Genomic DNA, 24,015 nt, shown 5'->3' with positions numbered 1-24,015 from the left:
TAAAGAAATAAACTAGAGTATGACTTGACGCTACATTACAAAAAGCAGAAGTGGTTTTTGAGGTTGGAGTATCTGTATACAAATTTTTGTGCCTTAGCACAAAATACTGCAAAAGTGAATTTTGACTAATTTTAATAGGTTTTCACATCAAAGTTAATGGGATTATATATCAATGGGTAAATTAGTTAACTATAAATACACTTAGAAAATATTATCTGCGTTAACGTATATGGAAATCTCTTATTATTGAATTTTAATTTTTTTTTGTGGAACTTTTTGTCTAATTGGCCATACCTGTAGTTACATTAACTTATATTTCGTGGACGTTGACATGCAATGACTGCATCTTTCAAGAGGCGATGCAATTACTGCACCGTCAAGTGGCCCGTGTGACACCAGCAGAAAGTCGAGGAAGATTAGCGCTAAAGTTTCTAAGAGAACTAGGCATGCATTCAAAATACAAAATACAAATACCACTACAATTACTAATTACTAGAAAGGTGTGTAAGGATTAGTAATTTAATAAGAGGAAGAGAATTAGTGGTGGATATGATATGGTAGAGGGAACTATAATCCGAGCATAAGACCCTAAACGGTTAATGCAAGGAATAATTCGATCTACAAAGTGGAAGGAACAACGGTGTAAAATTTCTGGTAAGTCTAATAGGAATCGTGAAGTTTATGCAGCTCAACAGATCAGGGCTGTCTATGTCACCCCTGATCAAGTTGTACATAAAAATCACACCAAGCATTTTTCTACGGTTAACTAAGGATGGGAGGTTTACTAATAGTAGTCTACTAGAGTAAGATGGGAGTCGCACACCCGCATCCCAGTTACGGCCCCGCAGAGCAAGGAGTAAAAAGTTTTTCTGTACTGATTCTATACGGTCCTGGTGTACTTTGTACTGAGGGCACCATACACAGGAGCCGTATTCTAAGATCGGACGAACAAGCGAAGTGTAGAGAGTCTTTGTTGAGATGGACACAGAGTTTAACATCATCCGCATACATAAGTACTCGAGAGTATGTTAATACCGAAGGCAAGTCATTGATAAAGAGTGAAGAGTAAGGGGCATAGATCGCTGCCCTGTGGTACTCCCGAAGAAACCTTGACTGGTGAAGAGAGGGAGTTTGTGAAGATGTCTCTTTGAGACCTGGAACAAAGATGGCTAGAAATTCATCGCAGGAGGTTGGGCGGAAATCCTAAAAGGTCAAGTTTATGTACTAAAAGAGAATGGTTTACAAAGTCGAATGCTTTACTAAAGTCGGTGTAAATGACATCCGTCTGTAAGTTCCCTTGAACGCCTTTAATAATGAAAGAGGTAAACTCTAACAAATGCGTGGTGGTTGATCGCCAACTTATAAATCCATGCTGAGTTGGAGATATAAGTGACTTGCAGAGATGTTGCAAGTGCGGAGTTAAAACCTTCTCAAAAATTTTGGGAATAGCGGATAACTTTGCTATACCTCTATCATTTTTTGCGTCAGACTTGCTACATTTTTTATGGAGAGGAATTATAAACGATTCCTTCCAAGCAAGAAGAATCAATGGACAGGGTGAATAGTTTAAGCAAGGGTCCACACAGAGCCTCGGCGCAGTACCTGAGTACACAACCTAGAACCCCGTCTGGACCCGGTGAAAACACCGGCTTAGCTAGTCAAAGATCATGAAGTAAAGAACATTCATTTAACAAGGGACTGAAAATGCCGTTCGACCTCGGTAAACCGTATGGGTACGGATGACCAGAGTAGCTTTCCTCAGAATAGGTGGTTTGGAAAAATTGGGCAAAAAGATCGGCAATTGCCTGATCACTATTTGCCGACGTATTGCAAAATGATAGCGAGGATGGGTGTGCGGACATTCTACGCTTACTGTTTACGAAGCAGTAAAACTGTTTAGGGTCCTGAGAAAAACGTATCCTGCAACGAGATAGGTAGTTCTTATAGCATTGAGCATTAAGAACTGAAAAGTTTGACCGAGCTATTACATAACGAGAGTGAGAAGTAGGAGAACCCACTTCTTGAAATTTTTTATAAAGTCTTGATTTTAAGTTTTTTAGACTGGATAACTCTTTGGTAAACCAAGGGGGTTTTCCAGATCTAATCGGACAAGAAAGCGGGACACAAGAATCAAAAAATGTGCCTAGAGCATTGTAAAAAATGTTTGTGCCTTTTGTGACATCAGTGCACAAATACAAAGCGGACCAATCAAAATCCCTAATTAGGTTATTAAGCTTCGCAAACTCGGCTTTACGAAAGCAACGGACACGTTCAGGTAGTCTACTCGACCGATCCAATACAGTTGGTCCTATGTCTAGCGACACCTCGAAAGTGGGGTGGTAGGCGTCTTCAGGTATAGTGAGCGGAAGGGCTCGGGTTAACAACACTATGGTCGGATCCGATACAAAGCATAGATCAAGCAATCGACCCAAGGAATTTTTCACATGATTGACTTGAGACAGGGACAGGTCAAGCAAGCCGTCAACAAAGTCATGTCGTGACATGGGCACTAGGATACTAGACTCGTTTACCGAAGACCAAACAGTTCCTGGCAAGTTGAAGTCATCAAGAACTATCATACGATCTTTATCAGATAGCGAGGAAGCAACAGCGGTTAAAGCGGACAAGTGCTGCTCATAAATTGAAATATCCGAAGAAGGTGGGATATACGAGCAAGTAATGAATATAGCGAAAGCGGGAAGAATCAGTTTTACACACAGGAATTCCAGTTCCTGTTGAACTTGGACTGTGAAGTGTTCTGACGTGAAGTAAGAGTCCACTGCAATTAGAACCCCCCCTGCACGTCAAGACGAACGGTCCTTTCTAAAAGTTTTGTACCGACCTGCCAAAACCTCGGAACTAAGAATGTCCGGCTTTAACCAGGTTTCAGTAAACACAATAACGTGGGAAGCAAATGCAACACTATCCCGGAAAAGAATGCTGAGCTTACTACGCCTCTAACATTCTGATACGTTACTAAAAGAGAAGTTAGTTTTTTGGAAAGGTGGAAGCAAGACGGGAAGTTGAGGAAGAGGAAGTTGAGGTTGAGTGTGGCACACTGGAAGGATTTGGAAGGGATATGGGGGGCCTATTCTTCTTCTTAGCCTTAAACTCCTTCACCACCAAATGATCCGGCCAAAATTTGGTGGAGCAAATGGTGCCAAAGTGAGTTGGGGAGATGTGTATCTTAAACGAGGCTATCTCCCTGGCATAAGAGAAGTTGAATTTCTCCACCTTTAATCCTACGGCTTTTATTTTGCTTTGAATAAAAGAAATTACATGATTAGATGTGTGGTCAGGGGCCAGCCGTGAAACAAAAACTTGACGTTTTGGTGGGACTCCCACCAGTGGTTTAGTCACCACAGGCCTAGTACCTGTGGTGGCAATATCCGGAGGTCCGGAACGTCTATTCACTGGTGGAATAGGGATAGACGGGACAGCTAGCGAACTTGCGGACACCACGGACACGGACGCTGTAGACGTACTTGGCTGCACATTCTCCAAGGCGATGAATTCGGCTACCGAATCTGCATCGCCAGCAGTTGTCGTTGCCCTTGGAGTGGCAAACAAGATCAACTGCTGCACATTTGGAGTGGGCGGAGTCAGTTTTTCGGCGGCGCACGGCTGAGTGACGGTTGCCACTTGCAGATCCCGCGGAGTGACCTTTTTACGCCTCGGAGGCTCATTCTGCAGTTGCAGACTGCCAAATTGAGACTCCATGGCTAGGAGCCGATCGTATTGCTTTTTAAAGCCAATGGTCAGCTCCTTAAAGCCCTTCCGCGTCTGCCTCATGAAAGCCACCATGTCACTCTCCACCGCACGGCATGGCTCGCAACTGTAATGCAACCCATTACGTTTAGCTATAGCATCACTCACGAGGCCAACAAATCCAGCGCATTTTGCGTGGACTACGCTGTCGTAAAGCCAGCAGGGGACATTTGGCTGATCTTGAGTGATCTGCTTCTTACAGGTTTTTTTGGCGCAGACCACAGCGTATTCCATTTTATTTATTTATTTATTTGCTCAAGAAAATCTACGAAAAAAAAAGAAAATTTCCAAAACAAATTGGTATCAGACCAATGTGCCAGACAACGCTCAAAGTGCATGAGAGCAGAGTGGAGAGCGGTTATAGCGAGCGGTACTGAGAAGAGAGCGCTATTGCTCAGAAAGTTTAAAGAGAGAGAGAAAGAACAGTTATTGAAGTTGAGGTGATTGCGAGAGAGTGATAAAACAACAAAAGCTACAAGACGAGAGACGAGAGCTGTAATGAAATGTAATTTACTCACGTCAACAACACAATCAGAACAACCCGACGACGAACAATTTTCAGTTCAATAAATAATAATTAAACACAAATCAAAGGCATGCACTCGCGGAATAGAATAGATTTCCAGATAGCAGATTGGATTAGGAAGGTATTTAATGTTTATTTATGAAAACACTGGTTGTTTATGTAAAACAAAGGGAAAATATGCGGAGCGCAAAACAAAAACGCGTCTGATCTACGGAAGAACGAACGAATTTTGAAAGTATTGTATTTTTAAAACCATGTTTTCTTAATTAGTATCTCCTAAAGGAAATATAGTCCGTGATACAATACAAATTCTCCTAAAAATATCTATCTACCTGCAAAAATTCCAGAGTTCAACAATCTCAGTTTATGGTATATTTGGTTTATCTAATCTCTTTTGTCTTCTTTGAGTCAAACCGACGTTTTTAAAATAATTTTATTTTATTTTGATATATTTACATATATATATATATTTTAACAATTTTGTTTGTTTAGGTTTGGTTATGCTAAAGTTATTTCATTTGATAATGCAACAAAAAAAGGGGCCAGACGGGGTTCCAGGTTGTGTACTCAGGTACTGCGCCGAGGCTCTGTGTGGACCGTTGATTAAACTATTCACCGTGTCCGATTCTTCTTGCTTGGAAGCAATTGTTTATAATTCCTCTCCATAAAAAAGGTAGCAAGTCTGACGCAAAAAATTATAGAGGTTTTAACTCCGCACTTGCAACATCTCTGCAAGTCACTTATATCTCCTACTCAGCATGGATTTATAAATAGGCTATCAACCACCACGAATTTGTTAGAGTTTACCTCTTTCATTATTAAAGGCGTTCAAGGTAACTTACAGACGGTTGTCATTTACACCGACTTTAGTAAATCATTCGACTTTGTAAACCATTCGCTTTTAGCGCATAAACTTGACCTTTTATGGTTTCCGCCCAGCCCGCTGAGATGGATTTCTAGCTGCCTTTGTTCCAGGTCTCAAAGAGTCCTCTTCAAAAACTCCCTCTCTTTACCAGTCAAGGTTTCTTCGGGAGTACCACACGGCAACCATCTAGGCCCCTTACTCTTCACACTCTTTATTAATGACATGCCTTCGGTTTTAAAATACCGTCGAGTACTTATGTATGCGGATGATGTTAAACTCTGTGTTCAGTATAAGGACATTTAATTTCATTCTCGCTTGCAATCCAATCTCAATAATTTTCAGTCATGGTGTTGTGCCAACTTGTTACACCTTAATGCCTCGAAATGCAAAGTTAGGACATTTCATCGTTCTAGGTCTTTGTTGGCTGCCTATACCCTATTTGGGGTATAACAAAGACTCTATATCTCGTTTGTTCGTCCGATCTTAGAATACGGCTCCTAGAATAAAGCACACCAGGACCGTATAGAATCAGTACAGAAAAACTTTTTACTCCTTGCTCTGCGGGGCCTTAACTGGAATGCGGGTGTGCGACTCCCATCTTACTCTAGTAGACTACTATTAGTAAACCTCCCATCCTTAGTTAACCGTAGAAAAATGCTTGGTGTGATTTTTATGCACAACTTGATCAGGGGTGACATAGACAGCCCTGATCTGTTGAGCCGCATAAACTTCACGATTCCTATTAGACTTACCAGAAATTTTACACCGTTGTTCCTTCCACTTTGTAGATCGAACTATTTCTTGCATGAACCGTTTAGGGTCTTATGCTCGGATTATAGTTCCCTCTACCATATCATATCCACCACTAATTCTCTTCCTCTTATTAAATTACTAATCCTTACACACCTTTCTAGTAATTAGTAATTGTAGTGGTATTTGTATTTTGAATGCATGCCTAGTTCTCTCAGTAACTTTAATGCTAATTTTTCTCGAATATTAGTCTAATAGGCTCTGCACACTGAGCCCATCCCGGGGGAATGGTGGGATTTTTTGACAGATGTGAAACTCCGATTCACACTGCCACCATCTACCATCCATCAAAAACAGCTGATGCCAATAACAAGTTCATTAAATTTGCGCGGAAGATTTATTAATTCTTGGTTATTATAATGGATGATGAGTGGTGGAAAATGCATTTGGGCATTTAAAAGCCAGATTTGGAATAATCGGAAAAAGTCTTGATAGCCATCACAAAAATAATAGCGCCATAATAATGAGCTGTTGTATTTTACACAATATATTAAATATGCACAACAGCGCGATTAATGAAAATTGGGAGCTTGCAACAAATGAGCAGCGCGAACAGCCCGATACCAGCAGAACAGATACGATCTGCAATCGCAAAATATTGTGTAGACCGTAATGAAAATTAAAAACTCATTTATTTTTATTTTTTAAAACTTCTAATAAGTCGTTCTGGAATTTTGTTTGGGTGCTGATCAAGTCCTGCACCATCTTCTCCTGCCTAACGTGGTGGTCCTTTTGTTGTTCGAGACGCTTCTGGGCGATCTCTGCCAGCAACGAAATGTCGGTCTTTTTCTTTTTCTTTGGCGGAGGCCCAGACAAGGTGCTGGAGCTACAAGATCCGTCCAGGTCCATCTCAATAATATCCGAAAAGTACTCATTAGGATCTGCAATGAATACCTTAAATGAAATATATTTTTTTAGCAATAAATTAATAAAACTTACTGTAGTTGTCCAATGTGCTCTGCTCCATGTTGTTTATCCGGTAGCACCCCAGAAATGAGTTTAATTTATCGTAATGTTGCCACCCAAATGGAGCACCCCCGCTCGGTCCAATTTTATTTTCTTCAATCCTGCAAAGTATAAAAAAATAGTAGGTTTCACAATCTTTTATTTGGCAGAGTCAATAATATTTACCTGTATTTTTAGGTCATGTTCTCGAGCTTTGTCCTTATCTCGCCCCATCCAAGCTCAAGCCCAGCCTCCTTCATGGACTCGGCCATCTCCATGTACACATGTGAATTTTTGCGTGGTCCGCGCAAATCTTCAATTTTCTCCTGCCATACATATGTCAATCAGCAGGCACTAAAGTGCGGCACTCCATTTCACCCTGCCGCCTGCTGTTGTTCTCTTGTTTGCTGCATTGTGTAATAATATTATATATTATAAACAATAAAAAACAAATATATCTATCTAATCCATTTTATTAATAAGTTTTTCGAAAATTTGGTCTGCTGTCCTTCCGAGCTGTTCTGTTGTTGTTTTTGTTTTTTGTTAATTTTGTCACAATCATTGTTTACGTTTTCGCAGTGAATACCATTTTTCCATTGTGAATGACAATTATTCAGAGTTGCATTTGAAAACCATCGGCTAACTATCGCATAGAAACGTGCGGTTTAGGAACATCCAAAATGGATGGTGAACTAACTGGGAAATTTTCGGAACGGCAAAACCTTACGGACCATCCCCGAAATGGATGGTGGATGGTCGTCAAAAACTAGTCCCCTTCCACTTATTAAATTACTAATACTCACATACCTCTCTCGTAATTAGTAATTGTAGTGGTATTTGTATTTTGAATGCATGCCTAGTTCTCTTAGTAAGTTTAGTGCTAATTGTCCTCGAATATTAGTCTAACAGCTATATTTCCTGCATGCTCGCGTAACAGCCTTCTGCTGGTTTCAGACGGGCCACTTGACGGTGCAGTAATTGCATCGCCTCTTGCAAGATGCAGTTATTGCATGTCAACAGTCAGAAAAAAAAGATCAGTATACAGAATTATACATATGTGTTTTTGACTAATGTACGAAAGAAAGAAGAAATTTCTATATGCAGCAGGGCACTTGCGCAGTGTTGTAAGGGATCGATAACTAATTATCGTGGCGGTCACTTTGAACACTCCTCCTCAACACAACGCATGTTTACAAACTTTATACATACTTAACTAATATTCGATAACATGTCAAGCAACTTATAAATTATCTCTTAAACCGAATGCGAATACAAATTTATGGTGCTTAACTTTGACTAAGTTCTTTGTGAGGACATCTGGACATATCATCTCATCGGTTGGTAAATACCCAATGTCGACTTCACTTCTCTTGAGAAGCTCTCGAATATGATGTACCTTGACGTCGATGTGTTTTGTACGTGCATGAAACGTGTGGTTTCTAGCAAGCTGCTGTGCTCCAATGTTGTCGCCGTACATCTGAATAGCTGACTCCTGAGACATCAGCTTCACGTCAATGAGTAGGCTGCGAAAGTATATCGCCTCTTTTGCTGCAGATGATAAAGCTATGTACTCTATCTCCGTGGAACTGAGCGCAACCATCGATTACTTTCTTGACTCCCGAGAAACTGCTCCTTCTGCCAACATGCATACATGCCAGTGAATGACTTCCGGTTTGTCATATCACTTGCCCGATCTGCATCAACAAAACACTCAATTGCCATTCCTTGCTTTGCCTAGCATATGTCCCAATCGATAGTTTTTGCCAAATATCGAAGGATGTGATTGGCTGCCGCTTCATGCTCGGAATGGGAGTCCTTGTTACGTTGAGCTAATTTATTCAACGAATGCGCAAAGTCCGGACGAGTCATAACTGCAAGATAAGATAACTCTCCAATTAGCTTCTGAAACGATGTAAGGTCGACCTTGCGGCAGTCCTCTTTGTTGCATGCCACCTGGTAACCAGCTTCCAGCGGCGTGGACGTCTGTCGACAATCTTTCATACTGTACTGTTCGAGTACCAGTACTGCCTTCACGTTTCACCTCAATACCTAAAAAGTATTGCATAGGCCCGATGTCAACCACATCAAACTCTGCTGTGATCCTTGTCTTGATATCAGATATATCAGCTAGGTCTTTACACGCCAAAATGATGTCATCTATGTAGACAGCTATTAGACACATATTTTTACCTGGCTTACAATATAGACAGGGTTCGTTGACAGTCGGTACAAAACCAATGCGCCTCAGCGTTGCATCCAACATAGAGTTCCACGCTCTTCCTGCTTGTTTTAGCCCATATATGCTTTTGTGAAGCCTCAAAACGTGATTTGGGCGAACTTCGCTGATGAAGCCCTCGGGTTGTCTCATAAAAACCTCATCTTCCAATTCGCCGTGGAGATACGCCGTGACAACATCCATTTGATGTAGGTGGAGACCATGTTCGACTGCAAGTGCAATTATCAACCTGATAGTTGCATGGCGTACAACTGGTGCAAATGATTCTTTGTAGTCGATCCGGTAGCGTTGGCTAAAACCTTTCGCCACCAGTCGGGATTTGAGCTTGCTCACGCTTCCATTCGGATTGGACTTAACTGCGTAAACCCATCTGCATCCAATAGACTTTTTTCCGCTAGGCAATTTAGTAGGCGTCCATGTGTTGTTCTTCACGAGAGAACACGTTCAGCTTGTGCATAGTTTTTTGCATATGATACTGCTTCCTCGGTCGTCCTGGTTTGCCCGTTTGTACGATGATTGGGCGGCCTGGTCTTCTTCTTGGTTCTGGAATTACAAGAATGTCAGTACTGGACCTAATCTCTTCCTGATTTTCTGGCTCATTTTCTGGATCTAAAAATTGCTCGCTATCTATTTCGGGTTCAGAGTTCTGGTTTTGTTGAACCTCAATTGATGCCATGTCATTAGAATCTGATGTATCTAGTTTACCCCCTTCAGGTTCTACAAAAATGACATCCCTACTCTCTACGAGTTTTTTGGTTTTTCTGACCAAACGATATGCTTTGGCTGTATCGGAGTAGCCCACCATTATATATTCGAAGCCTTTCTGTGCGAACTTTGATTTCTTTGTTTTATCTAGAGCAATCGCTACTGAGCCAAAAACTTGTAAATGCGATACCACTGACTTTCTTCCTGTCCGTATTTCAAATGGTGTCCTCCCACTCAAGGAGCTGTTTGCTACTCTAGTTCGCAAATACGCAGCAGTTCGAATCGCTTCTGCCCAATAGCTTCCACTCAACCCAGCATGCAATAGCATACTTGCCATTTCTACCAATGTTCTGTTGGCCCTTTCTGCAATTCCGTTTTGTTAAGGTGTATATGGCACTGTTAAGTTTCGCTTTATTCCATTTTGGTTGAGGTAATTGTCAAAAACGTTGGATATGTATTCCCGGCCATAGTCGCTTCGTAAAACCTTGACTTTACGCACAGTTTGGCACTCAACTTGACTTTTAAATACTTTGAAAGCCTAGAAAACCTGATCTTTGGTTTTTAGGAAACTTGCTGACACATATCTTGAACAATCATCAATAAATGTGGCGAAATATCGATTGTCTCCCATTGACTGCTTTTGCATTGGACCGCATACATCTATATGTATTAAGTCTAGTACGCCCAGGTCAAACAGGTCAAATGTTTGTGCTCGATTGAAATGGTTGCACGCAATTTTACTTTTTGCGCATGTTGCACACACTTCTTTTGGCTTGTGTATGCTCTTGAGACCTATTACCATCTCCTTATTAACCATTTCCTTTAATGCGTCAAAATGTACATGGCCAAACCTATTGTGCCATTTGAATGCATCTGCCTCAACATTTACAATGTTCACACACTTTTCATGATTGTCCTGAACCATAAACAATCCATTTTCCAGATGTGCCTTTATAACTATTTTTCCGTTTTCAAAAATCATCGCTTGATTTTTCTCAAACACAACATTTTTTCCATATTTTAATACTTTTGTGACCGATATAAAATTGTACTGCAAATCTGGTACCAAGATAACATTTTCCAGCGTAACGGATCTATCACCGAACTTTACTTGAACAGTTTCATGCCCTTTAACAATAAGTGATTTACCGCTGGCTAAAAACGACACAAAGCGTTTAAAAATGTCGGATGGTATAAGTGCACAGGAATATTTTCAGAAATGTCAGGTGGTGCACGAGAATTTTGCAGAGGTCAACATAAAGGTTGATGAATAGATTTTATCTGTTGTGTTGCTAAATGGCTTGTCTAGATGATGCGAGATGATTTGCCGAGCTTGAGTATGCTAAAAATAAAAATTTCTGAAGAAGCGAATAGGCAGCAACGAAATTACAAGTAACGCGGAACTACACTTTAGTTATGATAAAAAAAAATTTTTAAGAAAAACTTTAAAAAGTGCAAAAAGTGTTTTAAGTGCGAAAAGGAAGGGCATTTTAAATCAGAATGCCGTGTTAAAAGTAAGCAGGAACAAGCAAACAACATAGATGCGCCACTGTCTATGCACCATGCATCTGGTCATTTAGCTTAGCTAAATTTAGGATTGGTACATATTTTTCAGGTTCCACTTTGGCATCTCTGGTTACGCAAAGCAGTGTACCTCATTTTTCCCCGCTTTTATTGTTTGCGCCCTTGTTGTTTGCTTGTTCCTGCTTACTTTTAACACGGCATTCTGATTTAAAATGCCCTTCCTTTTCGCACTTAAAACACTTTTTGCACTTTTTAAAGTTTTTCTTAAAAATTTTTTTTTATCATAACTAAAGTGTAGTTCCGCGTTACTTGTAATTTCGTTGCTGCCTATTCGCTTCTTCAGAAATTTTTATTTTTAGCATACTCAAGCTCGGCAAATCATCTCGCATCATCTAGACAAGCCATTTAGCAACACAACAGATAAAATCTATTCATCAACCTTTATGTTGACCTCTGCAAAATTCTCGTGCACCACCTGACATTTCTGAAAATATTCCTGTGCACTTATACCATCCGACATTTTTAACGTCAACAATTGCTTAATTAAAAGCACTACCCTTGCTGGTCCGCTTGTCCTGTGACTTTTATTTAGTTTTTGCCATGCCTGCGACGACGATACACAATTTTTAATATTGTTCAGTTGGGTCGATAAAAATTGACGCCAACGCCTTTTGATCCTTTAGTTCAAAAGCTGCACGTTGCTAATTTGTTGCGCTTTCACTAAGCTCAATTTTGCCACGGACGATTGGCCACAAATCATTTTGTATGAGAGCACTTCTCATCACATGGGAAGTCTGCTATAATTGTTTTCGTCCAGTTTCCCAATATTGAAATTCATTCCACTCATTTTTGATACTTATTGTCCCACCGTGCAAATTTGTAACTGTCGATCGTATCAGGCACAGAGCAACTACGACGACAATACTGTTGTCCGTGTCTTTTTTTTCGTTTTCTTTTAAGTATCCCTCCGAGTTGCTATTTACACACACACACTCACGATTTTCTAAGACTTGGTATACACACTTTGGGGTATACACACTCGCGATTTTGTACGGCTTGGCATACGCACTTTTTGGTATACACACTTGAGTCTCTGTTCGCTTTTGTGTTTCTTGATCAATTGGGACTTCTTTACTTTGGACTTTAAGCCCCGGCAACAGTCCGATTCGCTGCAAAATTCTAATCAAAAACACAATGCGAAGCTCTTTTGAATTTGTTAAACTTGTTCTTTTACTTTTCTGTGTACACACACACACACACCAATGAGTCTATGCCTTTTTTTTTAGCACTGCTTTTCACTAGGCACCAAACAATGTTTATTGTTTCTCACTGTTTCTGTTTTATACTGTCTGGGTGCCTGGGTATATAACCTGTTAAAGTTATTTTATTTGATAATGCAATAGAAGATCAGTATACAGAATTGTACATATGTATGTATGTGTTTTTTTGAGTAATGTACGCAAGAGACTGAGCCGAAAGAAGAAACTTCGATATGCAGCAGGGCACATGCGCATTGTTGTAAGGGATCGATAACTAATTATCGTGGCGGTCACTTTGAACAGGTTACTTTTTTTTTAAATCTCTTAAAGCTGTTTTTATACCCGATACTCAAAATGAGTATTGGGGTATATTCGATTTGTACGTCTGTCCGTCTGTCCGTCCCTATTAGCGCCTAGTGCTCAAAGACTATAAGAGCTAGAGCAACGATGTTTTGGATCCAGACTTCTGTGATATGTCACTGCTACAAGAATATTTCAAGACTTTGCCCCGCCCACTTCCGACCCCACAAAGGGCGAAAATCTGTGGCATCCACAATTTCGACGATACGAGAAAACTAAAAACGCAGTATCGTAGAAGATGACTATATCTTCTAGAGTGCAAAATCTGAATCAGATCAGCCAGAATCAAGAAAACAATTTCATTCTTTCTCGCTCTGTCTCTCTCTAACACACAGGTTTCATGGTCGGTTTTGCCAATTGCAAAATATGAGTTCAAGGATCTCAGAACCTGTAAGAGCCAGAGCAACCAAATTTCGTATCCACACTCCTCTAATATCGGACCTTGACCGTTTTATGGAAAAATTTCGCCACACCCCCTTCCGCCCCCGCAAAGTACGAAAATCGGGGACATCCACAGATTCGAGAAAACTAAAAACGCAGAATCATATATAGCGACCATATCTATCAGATTGCTGAAATTGGAACAGATCAAATAATTTTTATAGGTAAAACCAACAAATCAATTTGCAGTGGCTACGCAGCGCCCGACGCCACGCTCAGACTGGTTTTCTGTCTCTCTCGCACTCCTGTCGTTTAATATTAGCGACGTCTGCCGGAGGAGAGCCATACTAACTTAGTATCGGGTATAAATGTAGAGTTTTGGTGTCCGCAGCAACTTACAACGTTCCCCCTAGTTTTTACTGTTTTTTCTGAGGTTTTGCTTCTTTTTCTCACATAACCTAATTAAATTACGGTAAATTGTATTTTCAAAGAAAAATTTTTAAAAAAATATTTCGCAAAAATTATACATTTTTAATTGAAAAGCTTAAATTTTTCCAGACGGTGCGCTTAAACTGCAAAATTTTTGTGTTCAATTTACAGTTGCACATATCAGCCTTTCAGAAAAAGGCTTAAGATAATTAATTTATGTGGAAAAGAAGAAGCACACATTCTGAAAAAACAGTAAAAAAAATATCTTTAAGGAATACAAAAAAAAAACAAACCTAAACAAACAAAATTAAAAAGTTAAAAAAAAAACCAAAACCTTGACAAAAATAAAAAAAATCATTAAATATTTTTAAGCCCCAAATCTATCAGGAAAAGTAGGCTTGGTTCATAACGAAAATTTGTTGGTACATAGTGAAGTCGATCAATTCGTAGATTTCCAATTTTATAACCAAACCACAGGCCAAATCGATGTAGCTGTGTCCGTCCATCCGTACGTCCGTCCCGATGAGCGGCTAGATCTCAGAGACTTTACAAGCTTTAAACTTTTGTATCCAGACTTCTGTGATATCCCCCCTTCCGCCCCCACAAAGTACGAAAATCTGTGGCGTCCACAATTTTAAAGATACGAGAAAACCGAAAACAGAATAATAGAAAATTCCCATACCTCAAGATTATCTCAATCAGATCGAATCAGTATTATAGCCAGAAGGAACTAATGAAATTGCAGTGGCTGTGCTTCCCCGTCTGGTGGGGGAAAACGAGAAAGATCGAACGAGTATCGTGTATAAATGTAGAGTCGCGGTCTTTGACGCGGATCACAACGTTCCCACTCGTTCCCCCTAGTTCTAGTTTTATATAAGGGAAATCCTGCCGTGAAGGCGTTTTTGGATGCTTTCCCGAACCCTCTTATGGACGGGCACTTTGGTGCCTTGGTTCGCCCCAGCGTAGAGCTCGCCGATGGTACTCTACCGATGGTTTAAATCAGGGACCGTAATTATTATAAGTTATACAATAAAAATTACTTGGTAATGAACATATATCACTTTTTACGATTTTCTTCACAGATAATCATTATTTTTGAGTTATTTCATAAAACTTAGAATTAATCATTATTTTGGATCAAAACGAGGGGAACGTTGTGCTATTGCACTAGTCTGAAATATTAATTTTTAATATGTTATGTTATATGTATATAAATGATATAAATACTAACGGGTTCTTTCAAATTAAATAGCTGCAAGAAAAGCTGGTTTAACTGAGCTCTGGCGAGCATCAGGCTTACTGGGTTCTGCATCAATACTTGTCTTATCCGTGGATCCAAGTAGATACTGCAAACGATTGCATCGCGCCCTAAAAGGTTCTCCTCCCTGTCACGGATGCACTGGCTCAAAGCTTGGCTTTCACTGGTACTTGCTGCTGCCACAGTGAGCTTGAGCTCTAGCCATAGCTTGTAGAAGTCACCCATGAATAATTGAGTGCTTTGTAATTTTACTGTTGCAAGGCATGCTGGTTCCAGGGTATTAACAAGCCTTTTCAAGTCACTCCACTCAGCTGCAGTTAATTTTAATGAGCTTTTTAGGCGCCTTTCGCAAAATTCTTCCAATTGTTGCAGCTTGCTCAGTATGTTGAACTTCAACGAGTCGCAACATCTAGCACTGGTTGGGGCAATGACTCTTCAGTTATTAAATACCTACATTACAAAGAAAAACGACATTGTATAAAAACATTTTTTGGTTTTTTTTCTGAGCTTGCGACCCATCTTGAAACGCGACTAAGAATAATCACCAAAAACTAGGTTAGGTTAGGTTCAGGCGGTAGCCTGGGAGAGTGATGAAACCCTCCCAAGCTCACTTGGACCTATAGAAGGTCCGTTGTGGTGCCGCATGGGCGTGTGCCCCTTCCCAGTGCCTAGAAACCGTGGAGAAACAGGCTGTTGCAAATTAAGGGCAGTCCCATCCGAAAGCTTGGATGAATCTGGACAAGGTCCCCGGTTTGATTTCGGACAGGTCCGAAATGTCTGTTAGGAAAGCAGCCCCGAGAAAACGAAGACGACGATTTCCAAGGGCTGGGCAGTGGCAGAAGAAGTGGGGGACCGATTCCTCTTCTTCCTCGTCGCGACAACTCCTGCAGAAGTCGTTATGAGGGATTGACAGTCTAGAGGCATGAGTGCCAATCTGCCAGTGTCCCGTAATGGCTCGAGTAACTGCAGAGCACTGTGCTCTGCTGAGCCTATACAGCTCGGCTGAGCGCTTCTTCGATCGATATGGCCATATCAATCTTGAGATTTTACAGGAAGCTGTTTGCTGCCATCTCCTATTGGCATTTTGCTCGAACAATTCGTGCGCGAGGAGCCGCACGTAGCCAGAGGCATCGCTACCTGCTTCCTCTCCGATAGAGGAATCGTAGTACCCTGCCTGGCTAGCTCGTCGGCAGCGTCTTTCCCCTCGATGTCCCTGTGGCCTGGGACCCATATAAGGAAGAGATCTAACTGCTCTGCGATCTCGTACAGAGACCTGCGGCAGTCATTTACAGTCGCTGAGTTCGCAGATATGGAGCCTAAAGCTTTAATAGCTGCTTGGTTGTCAGAGAAAACGAACACTAAGTGCGTGTCTATAAGTAGTTTGGAGACGTTGGAAATGGCCTCCTTGATGGCTACAACCTCCGCTTGGAACACACTGCAGTGGTCCGGGAGCCTGAAGCAATGACTGATGTTCAGCTCGCTGCAGTAGACTCCGCCTCCCACGCGGCCGTCTAACTTTGAGCCATCAGTGTAGAAGTGAACCGCATTTGCGGGTCCTGGTTCGCCCATCTCCCAGTCCTCCCTAAGTGGGATTGATACCTGGAAAGGCGTCGAGAGGTGATCACTAGGGACACAATAATCTGTCCTCTCTGGTAATTGCGGGAGTCTCGTCAGGATTCCCGAGTGCCCAACTGCGGACGCTTTCAACAGTCAGGCTTCTCTCATTCTGAGTGCGGAAAGTGTTGCCACTTTCTTTCCCATGAGATCTATGGGGAGGAGGTCCAGCACAGTATCCAGGGCTTCCCCTGGAGTAGTGCGTAGCCAGCCAGTTATGCATAGCTCTGCCATGCGTTGAACTCTGCTGAGTTTGTTGAGGCATGTCCTTTTGTCTAAGGCTGGCCACCATACTACCGCTCCATAGAGCATGATCGGTCGTATGATGGTGGTGTAAAGCCACCGAACTATATAGGGGGTCATTCCCCATCTCAGTCCGATGGCTTTCCTGCAAGTATAGAGGGCTACTGTGGCCTTCTTTACGTCTATACTTCTATGCTCAATTTCCAATCGAGCTTTCTATCGAGGATTAGACCAAGATACTTGGCGTTGTTGCTGAAGATTAGCGCTTCCCCACATAGTTTTGGGGGAATCAGTGCCGGATCTTTGTACTTCCTAGTGAAAAGCCCCAGTTCCGTTTTAGACGGGTTGACGCCTAGACCGCATTTGTCTGCCCATTTTGACATCTTCATGAGTGTGCTTGTCAGGCACTCGCACAGCGTCTGCGAAAATTGACCGGAGAATGCTATAACAAAAAATCGGACAAATCTGGTGGATGTTAACGTCCCCAGTGATGCCTCAACCGTCCTGCATTGTAGCATCTGATAGATCAGGCTCACAGTCCGGTAGTCAACCCCCGGGTCCGTCAGTGCGCCCATGATGGCGGTCGGGAGGATGTTTTTTTAAAGGCTCCTTCTATGTCGAGGAAGGCTACTAGTGTGTACTCCTTACAGTTGAGGGACGCATCTATGATCGATGTGATCGTGTGTAGGGCCGTTTCGGTGGATCTTCCCTTCCGATACTCATGCTGGGAGTCTGAGATTACACTAGGCGGAATATTCACCGTGAGATGCATCCCCAAAAGCCGTTCCATCGTCTTCAAAAGGAAAGACGATAGACTGGGGGCAGTGTGCGAGGGCTTGTCTGCCTTGGGAATGAAAACGACTTTGGTATGAAGCCAGGTTTCCGGGATATATCCATGGGAGAAGATTCCTTCGTATATCCTTCTGAGCCAATTAGTGGCTTTTTGTCCAGCGTGAATCATTTGGGCAGGGATGATGCCATCTGGCCCCGCAGACTTGTATGGTTTGAAGCTTTTGATTGCCCAGGAAATGTTCTCCTGGCTTAGCAGGTTCATGGTATCACTTGAGGCAACGGAAGGAGCCGCGATGTTGTGTGGTCTGTTTTCATCGCAGCCGGGAAAGTGGGTGTTAAGGAGAAGATTTACCGACTCATTGCTGGACGTTGTCCACGATTGGTCGACATTCTTCAGGTATTATAAGTTGACAGACTGCCCTTGTATTCGGCCCAGTTCCGCTCAACGTTTTCAGCCTTGGCTGTGTTAAAGAGTCTCCAGGAGGCTTTCCGGAGTTCTCCCAGTTTAGGGGTCCACCATTCAGGTTTCTTCCGGCCTCTGATCTTTCCAGAGGGGCAGGATTTATCGAGCGCCTCATTGCAATCGTCGGTAAATATTTTAACAGGATGAGTCGTTGCCTCCCTGGAAATCTCCTCCTCAGGTGGAGTCTCAGGGAGAACACGAACGAGGTGGTCTGAGTACCGAGTCCAGTTTATCCACCTGAGGTTCCGGAATTGAGTTGGTGTCGGTAGTGAAAAAGAGAATACGGTTTCCACGTACCTGTGGTCCGAAGGGGAGTGCTTTTCCAGGACCCTCCAGGATACAATGTTCCCATGTGTCTCATGGGAGGCAAGTGTGAGGTCCAGGACCTCCTTGCGGTTTTTGTATAATGAAGGTGGGATCACTCCCCTATTTAATAGAACCATATGAGTGGTCAGTAAATAGTTCAAAAGGTACTCACCCCTTTCGTTAGTGTCAGTGCTTCCTGGCAGTGGTGTGCATTGGCGTCGCACCCTACGATTAGGCCGGTGTCCTCAATCGTTAGTGTCAGTGCTTCCCCTCGGGCAGTGGTGTGCATTGCCGTCGCACCCTACGATTAGGCCGGTGTCCTTGGCCTCGCAGTCTGTGATAAGCGCCCTGAGCGCTTGTGGAGGTTAGTCTGGTTGGTCATGACCCATGATTCTCCCAGATTCTCAGTGACCACCCCTGGCCTTCGAGGCTCACTGCTGTTTGGTCTTCATTGCTGAAATTTTGGGGCAAAATAAGAGCAAATCTCTTTTTGCAGGAATGTAGGTGCGGGTTTTACCTGCAGTGTCAGCTGCGTATAGCTTATAGTCAGAAGTCCTCAGACCAGAGACCTTGTTTCCGAGGATCCAGGGCTCCTGAATAAGGACTATGTCGGCTCCACCCTTGGCTAGGTGGAGCAAGAGAGCAGCGCATGCTGCCTTACAATGGTGGAGGTTTATCTGCAGGAGTATCAGTGACATTCCTGAGGTTCACCTCCACCATTGTCTTGTCGTGGTCGCTCTCCGAAGAGTAAAGCTCCTCCCCGACCCCGATGTGCTTTAGATCCCTAGTAAGATCGCTCACGTCTGACACGTACCCATCTAAGATGTCATCCGACACTACTGATGTCTCGTCCGACACCGACACAGGCTTGATCGCCATGCCAGGGATCTCCGGAAGCTCCAGTTCTGGCTCGACCGTCTGTTGCATGCCCTTAGAGTCGGACTTTTACGGTACTATGACTACCTTCTTATAGCCGTAGGCCACAGTGCCCTCCGTGCCGTTGAGAGGTCTAACCGACTCCTCGTTCAGGACGAGGATGATTTGGCGCCTCTGTCCGTTGCTCTCCTCTACCTTGGCCACCTTCCAATTGCGATGTAGCTATTGCATCGTCAAGTGGCCCGTGTGACACCAGCAGAAGGCTGTTACGCGAGCATGCAGGAAAGATAGCTGTTTATTAGTCTAACAGGAAGTCGAGGAAGATTAGCACTAAAGTTTCTAAGAGAACTAGACATGCATTCAAATTAAAAATACCACTATAATTACTAATTACTAGAAAGGTGTGTAAGGATTAGTAAGTCTAATAGGAATCGTGAAGTTTATGCGGCTCAACAGATCAGGGCTGTGCTGATTCTATACGGTCCTGGTGTACTTTGTACTGAGGGCACCATACACAGGAGCAGTATTCTAAGATCGGACGAACAAGCGAAGTGTCTTTGTTGAGATGGACACAGAGTTTAACATCATCCGCATACATAAGTACTCGAGAGTATGTTAATACCGAAGGCAAGTCATTAATAAAGAGTGTGAAGAGTAAGGGGCATAAATGGCTGCCCTGTGGTACTCCCGAAGAAACCTTGACTGGTGAAGAGAAGGAGTTTGTGAAGATGTCTCTTTGAGACCTGGAACAAAGATAGCTAGAAATTCATCGCAGGAGGTTGGGCGGAAATCCTAAAAGGTCAAGTTTATGTACTAAAAGAGAATGGTTTACAGAGTCGAATGCTTTACTAAAGTCGGTGTAAATGACATCCGTCTGTAAGTTCCCTTGAACGCCTTTAATAATGAAAGAGGTAAACTCTAACAAATGCGTGGTGGTTGATCGCCGACTTATAAATCCATGCTGAGTTGGAGATGTTGGAGATGTTGCAAGTGCGGAGTTAAAACCTTCTCAAACATTTTGGGAATAGCGGATAACTTTGCTATACCTCTATCATTTTTTGCGTCAGACTTGCTAAATTTTTTATGGAGAGGAATTATAAACGATTCCTTCCAAGCAAGAAGCAAGAAGAATCAATGGACAGGGTGAATAGTTTAAGCAAGGGTCCACACAGAGCCTCGGCGCAGTACCTGAGTACACAACCTAGAACCCCGTCTGGACCCGGTGAAAACACCGGCTTAGCTAGTCAAAGATCATGAAGTAAAGAACATTCATTTAACAAGGGACTGAAAATGCCGTTCGACCTCGGTAAACCGTATGGGTACGGATGACCAGAGTAGCTTTCCTCAGAATAGGTGGTTTGGAAAAATTGGGCAAAAAGATCGGCAATTGCCTGATCACTATTTGCCGACGTATTGCAAAATGATAGCGAGGATGGGTGTGCGGACATTCTACGCTTACTGTTTACGAAGCAGTTAAACTGTTTAGAGTCCTGAGAAAAATATATCCTGCATCGAGATAGGTAGTTCTTATAGCATTGTGAATTAAAAACTGAAAAGTTTGACCGAGCTATTACATAGCGAGAGTGAGAAGTAGGAGAACCAACTTCCTGAAATTTTTTATAAAACTTGATTTTAAGTTTTTAAGGCTAGATAACTCTTTGGTTGGGGGTTTTCCCCAAGAATCAAAAAATGTGCCAAGAGCATTGTAAAAAATGTTTGTGCCTTTTATGACATCAGTGCACAAGTACAAAGCGGACCAATCAAAATCGCTAATGAGGTTATTAAGCTTCGTAAACTCGGCTTTACGAAAGCAGCGGACACGTTCAAGTGGCCTACTCGACCGATCCAATACACTTGGTCCTATATCTAGCGACACTTCGAAAGTAGGATGGTAGGCGCCTTCAGGTATAGTGAGCGGATACAAAGCACAGATCAAGCAATCGACCCAATGAATTTTTCACATGATTGACTTGAGACAGGGACAGGTCAAGCAAGCCGTCAACAAAGTCATGTCGTGACATGGGCACTAGGATACTAGACTCGTTTACCGAAGACCAAACAGTTCCTGGCAAGTTGAAGTCGCCAAGAACTATTATATAACCTTTATCTGATAGCGGGAAAGAAACAGCGGTTAAAGCGGAAAAGTGTTGCTCTTAAATTGAAATATTCGAAGAAGGTGGAATATACGAGCAAGTAATGAATACAGCGAAAGCGGGAAGAATCAGTTTTACACACAGGAATTTCAGTTCCTGTTGAACTTGGACTGTGAAGTGTTCTGACGTGAAGTAAGAGTCCACTGCAATTAGAACCCCCCCCTGCACGTCGAGACGATCGGTCCTTTCTTAAAGTTTTGTACCGACCTGCCAAAACCTCGGAACTAAGAATGTCCGGCTTTAACCAGGTTTCAGTAAACACAATAACGTGGGAAGCAAATGCAACACTATACCGGAAAAGAAGGCTTTGCTTACTACGCAAGGCTCTTACATTCTGATAGGTTACTAAAAGAGAAGTTAGTTTTTTGGAAAGGTGGAAGCAAGACGGGAAGTTGAGGAAGAGGAAGTTGGGGTTGAGGGTGGCACACTGGAAAGATTTGTAACGGATATGGGGGCCTATTCTTCTTCTTAGCCTTAAACTCCTTCACCACCAAATGCTCCGGCCAAAATTTGGTGGAGCAAATGGTGTTAAATTGAGTTGGGGAGATGCTTATCTTAAACGAGGCGATCTCCCTGGCATAAGAGAAGTTGAATTCCTCCACCCACGGCTTTTATTTTGCTTTGAAAAAAGAAATTACATCATTAGATGTGATGTCACGGGCCAGCCGTGAAACAAAAACTTGTCGTTTTGGTGGGATTCCCACCAGTGGTTTAGTCACCGGCCTAGTACCTGTGGTGGCAATATCCGGAGGTCCGGAACGTCTATTCACTATTGGGATCGGGATAGACGGGACAACTAGCAAACTTGCGGACACCACGGACACTTACGCTGCAGACGTACTTGGCTGCACATTCTCCGAGGCGATGAATTCGGCTAGCGAATCTGCATCGCCAGCAGCTGTCGTTGCCCTTGGAGTGGCAAACGAGATCAGCTGCTGCACACTTGGAGTGGTCGGAGTCAGTTTTGCTGACGGCTGACTGACGGTTGGCACTTGCAGATCACGCGGAGTGACCTTTTTGCGCCTCGGAGACTCATTCAGCAGTTGCAGACTGCCAAATTGAGACTCCATAGCTAGAAGCCGATCGTACTGCTTTTTAAAGTCAACGGTCAGCTCCTTAAAGCCCTTCCGCGTCTGCCTCATAAATATGACCATGTCAGGCTCAAACGCACGGCAAGCCTCACAATAATAGTGCAAGCCATTACGTTTTGATATGGCATCGCCCACAAGGCCCATAAACCCAGCGCATTTTGCGTGCACTACGCTATCGCAGAGCCAGCAGGGGATACTCGGCTGATCATGGGTGATCTCTTTCCGACAGGATTTTTTGGCACAAACCACAGAAAACTCCATTATAAAAAATTTGAACACAATTACAATCAGATATTATTCCAAAACAAATGGCTATCAAACCAGTGTGCCAGACAACGCTAATAGAAGGAGAGGAGAACAGTTGAAGCAGCAGCTAATGAGAAAGAGAGAGCTACTGAACAGAAAGTTGAGAGCGAGAGAGAACGAACAGTTATTGAAGTTGAGGTGACAACAAGAGAGTGATAAAACAACAAAAGCTACAAGACGAGCGCTGTGTATTCGCAAAACAAAAGGAAAATATGCGGAGCGCAAAACAAAAACGCGTCAGATCACTACGAAAGAGAACGAACGAAGGAGAACGTCTTGAAGCTCGTTGTCTACGAGGTGCCATTTGTCCCGAGGAATCTGCCCGTCTTTAGAGCCCCTGTCTAAGACTACAATTAGGGTTTTTCCTCTCGCCACCTCGGCAAACGAGCGGTTGCTCAGTGTTTTCGTTCTCTTGGCCTGTTGCACTTGCGTGGTGGTGTCCTCCGCCGAGCGTTGCCGCTGGCTTGGGGCCTTGGCTGCGGCCTTGCCAGCTTTGGCTGGCTGGTAGTCCGGCAGGACCGTCTTGGCCCATCGCCGCGATTCGATTCCCTGGGCAGACGCCAGGAACACCAGGTCGTCGTTGCCCCGAATGAAGGTCGCACGTCTCTTCTCTTGAAAATTGGGCCTATCTTTCGAGGCAGAGGCTACGCCTGCCGGGGTTGTCAGGGGGTCCCCGGTCCCAAGGGGTCTGCCAGCCGCGATATCGCTCTGCATGGCCGCCATCCCGGTAACCGGGTCGCCCTTGGGGCCCCCGACGTGGATTGGCCCGATTGGCTTTTCGGTCCTCTCCTCGCAGCGCCTGCTGCCTCGAAACGGTGGACCGACTTAGTCTCCTTCCCCGTCGTTTTGGGCACTGATTTCCCAGATGCGTTAGTATAGGGATGGTCTTTTCCCTCCTTTGCGGTGTTTTTGATATTTATCTTTAAATTTGGCATAGTTGGTCCCACGAGTAGGCGAGAAGGGGTTGGTCGCCCGGGGCATAGCCCGCCTGCCCCGGGAAGCCTTATTAAAACTGGAGGTCGGCAGGTATCCAGAGTCCGCATATAAACCCCCTCGGCCATGGATCCCTCGGCATATGACAGTGCCACCTTGGATTGGGGTTATT

The 24,015-nt window shown here is 43.2% G+C and overlaps 1 protein-coding gene across 10 annotated transcripts in view; it reads left to right on the top strand.

Annotated features, from left to right (window-relative positions):
• Window positions 1-24,015, top strand: part of LOC26533845 (protein tramtrack, beta isoform) — an 82,260-nt gene that overhangs the window by 31,031 nt on the left and 27,214 nt on the right. For 2 of the 10 annotated variants that reach the window (XR_004469726.1, XM_033381596.1), the window contains exon 4: window positions 7,113-7,375. The exons of 7 other annotated variants lie outside the window; for them this stretch is intronic. Coding sequence is in view for 1 of the 3 variants with exons in the window: in XM_033381595.1 (XP_033237486.1) it covers window positions 7,113-7,272 (160 nt within the window). In the remaining 2 variants the exon portion in view is untranslated. Of the gene's footprint in view, window positions 1-7,112; window positions 7,381-24,015 lie in introns of those variants that run through there. One more of the 10 variants, XM_033381595.1, reaches the window with a different exon arrangement.

Source organism: Drosophila pseudoobscura, chromosome X (genome assembly GCF_009870125.1).
Source record: "Drosophila pseudoobscura strain MV-25-SWS-2005 chromosome X, UCI_Dpse_MV25, whole genome shotgun sequence".
Taxonomy (NCBI): Eukaryota; Metazoa; Arthropoda; class Insecta; order Diptera; family Drosophilidae; genus Drosophila; species Drosophila pseudoobscura.
The sequence above is the reverse complement of the archived record's forward strand: the minus strand, read 5'-3'. Positions and strand labels throughout refer to the sequence as shown.